At 48.0% G+C, this 10677-nt stretch overlaps 2 protein-coding genes and 1 non-coding gene across 3 annotated transcripts; 1 reads left to right on the top strand and 2 right to left on the bottom strand.

Moving 5' to 3' along the window:
* Nucleotides 1-5113: 5113 nt before the first annotated feature.
* On the bottom strand, nt 5114-8456 carry LOC124098302 (uncharacterized). The gene is made up of 3 exons (XM_046453103.2): nt 8444-8456; nt 7957-8366; nt 5114-5397 (listed from the first exon to the last, which is right to left on the bottom strand). The coding sequence occupies exons 1-3, from the start codon at nt 8454-8456 to the stop codon at nt 5266-5268; spliced, it is 555 nt and encodes a 184-aa protein (XP_046309059.1). The 3' UTR covers nt 5114-5265.
* Nucleotides 8435-9687, top strand: LOC124098372 (ras-related protein Rap-2c). The gene has a single exon (XM_046453250.1). The coding sequence runs from the start codon at nt 8497-8499 to the stop codon at nt 9094-9096; it is 600 nt and encodes a 199-aa protein (XP_046309206.1). The 5' UTR covers nt 8435-8496; the 3' UTR covers nt 9097-9687.
* Nucleotides 9688-10306: 619 nt separating this feature from the next.
* Trnaa-ggc (transfer RNA alanine (anticodon GGC)) lies at nt 10307-10378 on the bottom strand. The gene has a single exon. It is a non-coding gene; the product is annotated as a tRNA-Ala (tRNA).
* Between the last annotated feature and the right edge of the window lie 299 nt (nt 10379-10677).

The raw sequence follows: 10677 nt of genomic DNA on the forward strand, positions 1-10677 counted from the left end.
AGGGTCCCCTTTCCTGACCCCTGAGACCACTTCCAAACACAATTTGCACACAAGAGCATGTCCCAGTCTAATGCAGAGAGTTGGCACTAGAAGTGACCCCAGATAGCAAAACATGGGGCAGGATTTCTGGAGAAGTCACACGCCCTTCTAACCCACTGTGAGGACCTCATTGCTGGGGAGGGGGTGGACCATGAACCTCAGCACACCGTGCAGTCACAGTGCCTTTCCTGGGTGCAGTGGGTGTGGAAGGCCAGGCCTGGGCTCTGTGGTAGGGCTGGCACTTTAATCACATTGTGGCAAGAGTGGTAAGAAGGCCTGGGGGTCGGCTGGCTTTTATCTATGGTTTAAAAAACTTCTAAAACAACCAAAACCCAAACCAAAAAACCATAAACAGGCTCAAATCAGCCCACTCTCAATTTCAGACGCTCTGTGGACGCCTAAAGCCTTCTTGACCACAGGAGGGCCTTTGGCCCCGGTGAGAACCGGCCCGGGGTTACTGCAGCTCTGGGTAATCTCCAGCTGCCTCAAGCTTCTGCTCAAAAGGACCAACTGTTCTCACAACTCTGACAACAGCCTTGCTCCAGCTCCCATTCCCAGCCACCTGCCACTCAAGTTTGAGTGGCACAGACCCCACATTCCCCTACTGCGGATCAGGGTGAGTTCTAGACCCATACTTCTGACCCACTGCATTAGTCCTCTTCTGGTTCCATGATCTGCTGTACAGGCTCAAGGACAGATGGGGATGCACTTTCCTTACATTTACCACCTTGTATAAAGGAGAACTAGTCCCTGAGGCAGCACTCAGGGCACATCTGGAGGGTCCCTATCATAGGACCATCTGCTCCAACCCAAGAGTTCTCCAAATCCCTTTGAGCAGGTTTCCATGGAGGTACACAGGCGGGACTATGGGACCCTTTGCCTGGGTGATGAGCTCAGTCCTCCAGGGCTTGAGGCCCAGGGTGGGGCTCTGGATAAGGTGGGCAGATCCTCTCAGGCACCAATTGGAAACCCCAAAGGTTTTGTGTGCTCTTGTGTCAGAAACCATGGCAAAGATCAAGTGTAAGTTTCATACACACACACACACACACACACACACTCACATACATATACATATTTTTGAAACTTTTCACATATATGTTGCAGTTGTGCAATCGTCCTTGGTGTCCCCAGGGGGCAGGCTCCTTGGATGCTGCATTTGCTTGTTCCATGGGTGCAGCATCTGCAGGAAGCCTAGGTGTGTCCTCGGGTGTGCTCACCTCTGGCTTTCCGAGAAGACCTGATATGACGTAAATGCTACGTAACCAGTGGTTACACCATATTGTTTGGGGAATGATGAAAGGAATAAAAAGCCCATACATGTTCAGTACAAACAGAGGGGCTTTTCCTGAATATTTTCTATCTGAGGTTGGTAGAATCTGTGTTGCAGATATGAAGGGCCAACTGTGTACTTGAAGAAGAACAGCCAGGCCTGGTGACGCATGCCTGTAATCCCAGTAACTGGGAAGGCTGAGCCAGGAGGATCACAAGTTCCAGGCCAGCCAGGGCAACTTAGCAAGACCCTGTCTCAAAATGAAAATTAAAAATTAAGAAGGGCTGCGGATGTGGCTCCATGGTTACTGCTCCTGGGTTCCATCCTCTGTGCCAAAAAAAAACAAAAAACAAGAACAAAACCTTACCCAAAGAGAAATTCCTGAAGTACTGCCACCCAGTTCTTCTACAAAATCCCCCAGAACAATCTCCAGGAAGCGCCCCCCTTCTCCACTCCTAGGTCCCCACAACCTTTGAGTGTCCCCAACTCCAGCCCTGTGTCACTGCTGGCCACCCACCCCTGCCATGGCTTGCTGTCTAGTGTCCCGCTGTCCTCGGGGGCCACGTGGACTGTGGGTGGTGGAAGCTACGGGCCATGGGGGAGGGCAGGACGGGGCAGCCCTGGGGGCTGGGGCAGATCAGGCCCAGGAGGGGCTGAAGTTTGCAGGGGAGCAGGCCAAGCTGTCACTGCCCTGCAGGCTTCAGGGACAGAAGCCTGGGGACAGGGACAGTGTGTGGGGGATGGGGGGGTGCTCAGGGAGTACAGAAGAAAAAAGCCTGGGTGGAAAGAATACTAACAGGGAGGGGGAAATTGCCACTTTTTTTTTAGGGAGAAAATGCCCTTTACTTGTTTATTTATTTTTGGTACCCAAGACTGAACCCATGAGTACTTAACTATTTATTTAATAAATTTATTTAATAAATAAATTTATTTAATAAATAAATTAAATATTTAATTTATTTATCTGTTTGTTTGTTTATTATTTTTAATTTAGAGACTGGGCCTCCCTAAGTTGCTGAGGCTGGCTTTGAATTTGCGATTCTCCTGCTGAGTCGCTGGGATTACAGGTGTGTGCCACCTGGCCCTGCTAATGGTAATTTTTTAGAAACGCTTCCAAAATACTTAAGGACCTTCACTCTATATGGGATCAGTTTTCATCAGCACAGGATTTCTTGGTCTAAATAATACTTTTGACAGTGAGATCCAAACAAATAAAAGGTGATTGTTTTCCTCTTCTCTCTCTCTTAAAAAATCTTTTGTTTTGCATCTACAAATTTGTAGATTTAAGATTTCTTACATAATAATTGGCAACATAGCATCTTTCCCCAAAATATACATTAAAATATATTATAGAAGATTTTAACCCTGTCCATGGATTTTTTTTTTAATTTTTGTTGTAGTTGGATGCAATACCTTTATTTTATTTATTTATTTTTATGTGGTGCTGAGGATTGAACCCAGGGCTTTGTATGTGCTAGGTCTAGAGTGCTCTCCGCTGAGCCACAACCCCAACCCTCTCTGTGGATTTTTAAATAACTCCTCCTAGCTAATTTTTTAACAAGATGAAAACTGTTTCTTTAAAAAGCAAAGAACTAATCAAAAGAATTCACAGTAACTGAAATTAAACATTTCATCTGGGTTGACCTAAATTTGTCTAAAACACTTAAATATATCTTTTCCCACTTTTTTTTTGCAGTAAAATATAGCTATAAGTGCCCCCAAAGATGCTAGTCTTCTTTAAGACATCTTTAAACTTTTTTATACCTAGAATATGCAAAACTTACGTTCTGCTGAAGGTTAGGTGAACTGCATTATTTTGAAACACAGGTAGCATAGTCTAGGTTCTCCACTGTGATACCCTTGTGTTAAAAAAATTAACTGAAGGAAAATATTTCTCTAATCTCATGTTGTCTTCATGTGTACACAGAAAGTTAAAAAATTTTAAATTTATCAACACAGATAGCCTGGGAATTTCAATGCTAAAGTAATCTGCTTTGGTGAAAAATATCTTGATTGACTGTCTACACCTATCCAATCAATCCCTACTATGCAAAGACTGGATGGTAGTGATTTCCATCTCCACTTACTCGTATGCATGGAGATAGCCCCTAAAAATTGGAGTTTCATCAGCATTTACTAGGTAAGATTCCATTTACAGAGGACCAGGAACAATTGCCTTATTTTAAGAGCAGTGGGATTTACTTATGAATATTTGGGGGTAGAATCTAATTTGTTCTATTTATGGAATCCTAAGCCATTTGGGGGAACTTTGGAAAAAGTATACTGATTAATTTGCATTGAAGCTATCTTCAGAAATAAATCTGCATGGATATACTCCTCAGCATTCTTTTTTTAACATAAAGGTATCTATGTGTTTTTTTTTTTTCTTTTTTCTTTTTTTTTTTTTTTAGCTGTAAAGAGGCACATTCCAATCCATTTAATGACATTCACCTCAAATGCTTTTTGAGTTTGGATTTATTTAAGGCAGGAGAACTAAAGCAATCCAGATGAGTGCCCTTTTTCCTGTATCAGTCCTGTGTGGGCAGAATTAGTGACACTATTCAGATGCCCTAGAGGACTCCAACAGGATCCACCAGGCACTTGTGTCTCGTAGAGTTTGGTTTTTACAAAAGGGCTTATTAGAACGGTTGATGTGTTTTGAATAAAAATGCTCTTTCTACCAAGTATAACTTAAGAATAAGTTCCAACTCTGGAAATAGAAATTTTTCAAAAGGGGAATGGATGTTTTCTCTTCAGCAGCTAAGAAAATATATGTAACAAACAACATATTGCAGACTTATACTTACAGGCGCATACACATATATTCTCTCACATATTCCTTCTCAATAACTGATTCTTGCCCCAATTTAGACATTAATTTATCAGAAAAAATGTCAGAGGTGGACATAAATCTATAGTTCCAGATTTTGGCCATTTTCAATTTCTCTATGCCTAAGGAAATATAACTCTGGCATGAAGACATTTTCGCAGTTGGTGTGTGTGACTGTGGGGAGAAACAGGAAGCCGACAAGGTAATCGACACTGGATTTGGCCCAGGGCACAAGAAAGGAATGTTGCCTTCACACGTGGCAGGATGCAATCCCCAAGAGCAGCACCCAGACAGCCACACGCGGGACTCGCAGGCGTGGCAGGTCAGAGTGTGCAAGGTCAGAGTGTGCATCAGACAACGGTGCAGATTAGCCACAGGGGAGCACTTAGAAAAACTTAAAGCATTTCTTTTGTTTTATGTCTTGGTTCAGGCATAACAGAATCTTTGGCCACATCTCATTGGTTCTGCTGACTACTACTGTCCTTTTACCATCTCCTTGAGCCTGGTGAAAACTCAGGGTTCCAAATTATGGTCACCTGGATAAAGAAGCACTTACTGGCATGTGTTTCACATAGAAATCACCAGCCTGTGAGGGGCTGGCGGAGAAGATCACCTTTGGGGCCTGCCCTGGAGCAGGGCACACACTGAGTGCACTGCTGACTTCAGAGGCCAGTGCTGCCTTCCTGCTGTCCCCACATGTAGGAAGAGATGGACCACAAGATCCCCAGCAGGGGTGCTCCAATCACAAGTACCCATCACAGTTCGGGTGTCCCAACCATGGAAAAACTGTGAGGGAACTAGATTTTGCCTTAATGCTTGGAAATTTTTCTTTAAATTCTGCTTGGTGGATCACAGCCAGAGCATGGCAAACGTCCCCTTCCTCCCCTCCCCCTTCCTCCCCTCCCCCTTCCTCCCCTCCGCCCTCCCCTCCTTCTTTCCTTTCATACCAGGGAGGGAACCCACTGAGCCATATCCCCAGCCGTTTTTGTGTTTTATTTTGAGACAGGGTTCTGCTAAATTGCTGAGTCTGGCTTTGAATTCACCATCCTCCTGCCTCAGCTGGGATTACAGGCGTGCATCACCACACCTGGCACGAACATCTTTTTATTCTGCGTCATGGCTCAAATCATGAAGGCATCCGTTGAGGTACAGGCTTTGTTGGGAGACACAGGCCTGGTGGCTTCTGGAGGTCCTTCTCCTTGTTGGTGCACAACTTCAGCTCACACTGTGTGAAGAGCAGCGAGGTGTTGAACATGGGCTAAAAGACAAAGCTGAATTACTTATCTATCTTGGCTTGTGAGATAGGAAAGTGCACTCTCTTGGGGCTTGTAGAATTCAGACTCATCTTTAGGACCAATGTTTGCAATTATGGTGTAATCAGACATCCTAAAGCATCAAAGCAGCACATTCATGGAGTCCTGCTTAATCGGTGAGCTACACATTCATCTTAAGTCCTGCTTGGTAGGTGAGCAGGCAGAGCTGGCCTCTGGTGTTGGATGTCAGGACAGTGCAACCTGGAGGCCACCATGGACCTGGAGAAGTGTCCCAGCTGCTCACAGGACCAAACCATGAAACTGCAACTTTTACTCTAAGAAGCTCCTTAAACACCCTCACCTTTACTTTCCATGCCTGTTTTCCTTAACATAAATTCCTAAATTCTTAAAAAGCCAAGCATCTTAGAGTATCGAGTCTAGATGATTCATGCTTACATACATTGCTGGCTTACACAAGCACTTTTTTCAGACTAAATAAAGCTAAGGGAAAATGCTGTTAAAGACTTATGATCCAGGTGTATGCCAAACGTCATCTATTAACTAGATGACCTAACCCAGACTCCCTGAAAGACCAGACCCCAGTCCATCAATAGGAGAGCTGAGCCCGCTGGAGGATGTCTCTCCCACATACTTCTCATGGCATTGTTTACCATATTTCCTCTAAAAGAAAGAGCCCAAGACCCCAAAGCACAGTTCACTCCTTCTGAGTGTGTGTCCCGCTCTACTGATGCTTTCCTGAAGAAATCTGCTTTCCTTTTTTAAAAAATCCTTTTTAATGCCTCTTTGACACTTCCTGAAATTCCTTCCAGGGTGAGGTGAGATCCCCTTCTCCCTTCTGGGGGACTTCTTGGACCTCTCTCCAGTGTCAATGGGCAGCTCTGCTGCTGGGAAGACACATCATCTGGTGCTGGTGGTGATTACTGGGAATGCTGGCTTCTTAAAAGACGTTGCTCTATGGGCCGGGGACGTGGCTCAAGCGGTAGCACGCTCGCCTGGCATGCGTGCGGCCCAGGTTTGATCCTCAGCACCACATACAAACAAAGATGTTGTGTCCGCCGAAAAACTAAAAAATAAATATTAAAAAAATTCTCTCCCTCCCTTACTCTCTCTTTAAAAAAAAAAAAGAAGTTACTCTGGGCCTCCCAAGTTCCAGCTCCCAGACCCCTCCCAGGCACAGGCCCCTGGATAATTTATGCCTCAAATGTAGATTCCTTATTATAGCACAACATCATACATAGCAATGGACATATTACATGAATTAAAATAGGAAATTTTCATAGTTTTCATTCCTAGAAGGATTTTTTTGAGGGGAGGGGTCTCTTTCAGTCTCTTGCTCTCTGGTGGTTGTTACTTTGTTTCTTTTTTATTTCTTTAAACACATAAGATGTAACTATTTCCAGCCTGATAATACCAGTGCTGCAGTTTTCCAGCTATGGCTGTGGCTGCACAGCCCAGTGGTTCTCACTCAGCAATTTTCTTGTGCTCTGTGACATTTTGGGCTGTGGATTCTCTGTGTTCTTTCAAAGCATTTGTGGGAAGTAGCTGAAACCAAACTTGTGTTTCTCCAGGGAACATTTGCGGTGATTCATTTATCAGATTGAGCCCTAGTTTTGTTACCTGGCAATCTGAGAAAGTCTTTAAGATTACTTTTATTTTTTTTTTTTTTAAGAAACCACATTATCTGTAATCGCCAATGTATGACGGATTGATTGTACACCAACACCTTCTCTGCAGTGTTCACAGGAAAGCACATTGTGTGGCTGACCACAAACACTGCTCTGCAGGATGTATTCTGTGGGCACTTAAAATTTTGCCCCTGAGCCTCTGTCACCCAGGAGTCAGGACAGTGGCCTCAACCCCTGCTGGGGCCCTTCCTAGACAAGGCTGCCCAGGAGGAAGCCAGGGTAGCTTGAGGGATATTCCACACTGGAGAAAGGGCTGTGCAGGCTTAGCCTTTCTCAACTAGAGCACCCTAGGGCTCTTAAGGTCCTAAGGCAGTTGCTTCTGCACCAGGCCAGGCAGGGGAGCTTAGGAAGACAATCCCAGCAGTTGGGGCCCTGCCCTCAGGGTGCTAGGAAATCAAGGATTAGTGAATTATCCAACTGGAGTAGAAGGGACCTAAGGAGGTGGGTGGTGACCACAGCCACTGTTGAATGCACTCTTTGCACTTCCAAAAATGACCTGGGTTTGGTCATTCTACTCTTAGGCCCTAGTGAAAATTCTTGATTTTATCAGGAGGGCACAGTGGAAAACCTGGGAGGGTTTAATTGGGGAGGTTGTGATTGACAGTTTATGAAGATCCCAGGTCCTTGCTCAGGGACTTCAAGGCTGCAAGGTATTAGGGACCCTCAGTGTGAAGCTCCCTGGCTGGCTCCTCCTTCACCTGCCCTTCAGCCTGGGGTCCTCCCTGCTCGGAGGGCCTCAGCTGCAGGCCCAGCCAGGCCTGACCTTGAGCGGCAGCCTGGCTAGGTCCACCAGGCTGCATCTGGAATGCTGGAGAAATCCCTGAATTTCCTGGGTTGGCCTGGAAGGAATCAGGTTACCTTCTGATCCGCAGACAGAGGGGCTCCCCCAGTAAGCAGAGCAGGGCCAGGGGCTGACTGGGGGGCCCCAGCAGACCTGTGGGCGGCATATGAGGGGAAGGCCGAGAAGGGCCTGACAGCTCCGGGGGATCTACCCAAGACCGGAGGCTGGGGGAAGAGGGGAGGCCTAGAGAAGGGACTGGTGGGGCTGGCCGCCACCAGGACGCCGGGCCGGGGCGGAGCGAGACTTGAGAGAAACGCGGGAGGCAAGAGGCGGAGAGCCAGGCCCCCGGTCTCGGTGGCTGGGGTGGGTGGGTGCACCTCGACCCGCAGGGGCAGATCCAGGCCCGGTGGGAGCAGGTCCAGGCGCCAATGAAGGCGCCCACCCCTGCTGGGCCGCAGAAGAGGTTCGCGGGGCCTCCGGGGGAGCCCTCCAACCCCGCCCCGTGTCCGCCCTCCCCGCCCCCTGCCCGCCCCCAAACCCACCCCGCCCCCTGCCCGCCCTCGCCTCCGCGCGCCATTGCCCGCGCCCTAAGGCCGCGCGTCCCCTCGCTCCTGGCCATGGCGGGCCTGGTGCTGCGCCCAGCCAAGGGCTACCGGGTAGTGCTGCTCGGCAGCATGGACGTGGGCAAGACCGCGCTGGCCACACAGTTCGCGTGCGGCCGCTTCCCCGAGCGCTGCGAGTCGTCGGTGGAAGAGCTGTTCAGCAAGGTGATCGAGGTGAACGCGGCGCCCGCGCTTCTGGAGATCGTGGACACCGTGGGCGCGGACCACCTGGTCACCCTCAAGGACCTATACATCAGGAACAGCGACGGCTTCGTGGTGCTCTACAGCGTGTGCAGCGAGGCCTCCTTCGAGGCGGTGCGGCCGCTGCGCGAGCGCATGGGCCGGCTGCGGGGGCCCAAGGCCGTGCCGCTGGTGCTGGTGGGCACCAAGGCCGACCTGGACGCTGAGCGCCAGGTGCTGACGGCGCAGGGCCGCGCGCTGGCCCGCGAGTGGCGCTGCCCGTTCCTGGAGGTCACGGCCAAGAGCAAGATGATGGTGGACCGCGTGTTCACGCAGGTGGTGCGCGAGATGGAGGCCCTGGCCCCGCCGGAGGAGGCGCCCCGCGTCCCGGTCAACGCCCATAATACGTGGCCGTCCGAGAGGTTCATCGGCTAGTGTGCCACCGTGATCTACCGCGTCGGTCGCGCTCCGTGACTTCTGAAGCTCAGTGTCGGTGCTCAGTGCCTTTTAAAAGAAAGCTCCCACGCCTAGACAAGTGTGTGCTTCTGCATACCAGCTCCGACAGCGCTCGGGCCGCCTGCCTGCCCAACCCTGGCCCAAACTGTGCCACTTTGTTTACCTCTGACTGCGCTACAAGAAGAAACCAAAAAAAGCTCATTTCCCCCTGTGTGGAGAAAATACCCTCTTTTCTTTCATTGGAATTTGTTATGGACTTGTGTTGTTGTGATTAGCACCCGGTTGATGTTTGCTTTGATTGAGGACGGCCACCTGAACTTTTACGTGGGCCGTTGCCGGAGGTTTTCTCGTGTTTCCTTCTCCTTCACAGCCTGGAATTGCAGCAGTAAGATTTTCCTCGGCGCTATTCTAAATATAGTTATGACATACACAACGTTGGTTTGAAAGGAGATATTGTTGGAGGGGGACAACTGCCCACACAAAGAGCTCAGAGCTGCCTGTTTGTAACTGGCATCTAATCGATTTCTGCCACTGAAAATTGGAAATAAAAAAAAAATGGCTTTAGAAGTTGATGGTTTTTAGAGTGTCTGTCTGACTTACCTGTAAATGTGTCATTCCTAAGGTTTCCACACACTGCTTCCAGTTATTCTCCAGGAAACAAGCTGGTGACTAGAGGGAAGGGTGTCCAGCTGGTAGGGAGTGTTTTGGCAGAAGTGCTTTGGGGAGCCAGTGTTGGCCAGGTTGAGATGTTTTGTCTGAATACCTGTATAGCTGAACGGGGACAGAGCTCCTGAAACAAGCTAACCAGCAAGGGTGGTTTTGTATAGTTTTCACATAATAACAGGAGATTTTTCTATTATATGATAAATGTTAAAAACTGACCTTTGAAATGAGTACTTTATATAAATTTGCACAAATTAACAATTTTACCTCCCTAGCTGCAACATATATATATTTTTTAACTTAGGAAGCCATCTTTAGTAATCTCCTAAAAAATAAATAAATAAACAAGGAAGCTCAAAACTATGCCTATGAACTGAAATAATTTGTTAAAGGAAAGTTATTTGTAAAGTGGTTATGAGGCTCTGTTTATTTGCATGATATGTGATTTTGGGGTGGTACTGGGGATTGAACCTAGGAGTGCTTTACCACTGAGCTACATCCCAGTTCTCCTTATTATTTTACTTTTGGGGGATGCTAGGAATCTAACCCAGGGTTACTTGCATGCCAGGCAAGCACTCTACCACTGAGCCACACCCCCAGCCCTGATATGTGGTATTTTAATAGAAGATAGACTTTTTCTTACTGCAAAGGTTATGTGTCAGAGCTTTACTGCAGATCCACTCCTGGGAATGCTGTCCAGGAGGGCAGTTCTCCCTCTCTTCCTCCCCTTCCTGAGATGGGGTAGGCAGAAGCTGCTGACTCCGCTTCCCTCCTGCACCCTAGATCAAGCCTGGCCACCTCCTGGTGGTGCTGTCAGTCACCTCTCTGAGGGGTTGTTTCAGAGGAGACGGAGGGTGAGGCATCAGTGAGGGGAGCACTTTCCAGGCCTGAGTCACT

This window comes from Marmota monax, unplaced genomic scaffold (genome assembly GCF_021218885.2).
Source record: "Marmota monax isolate L192 unplaced genomic scaffold, Marmota_monax_Labrador192_F-V1.1 WCK01_AAM20220418_F8-fsc00190, whole genome shotgun sequence".
Taxonomy (NCBI): domain Eukaryota; kingdom Metazoa; phylum Chordata; class Mammalia; order Rodentia; family Sciuridae; genus Marmota; species Marmota monax.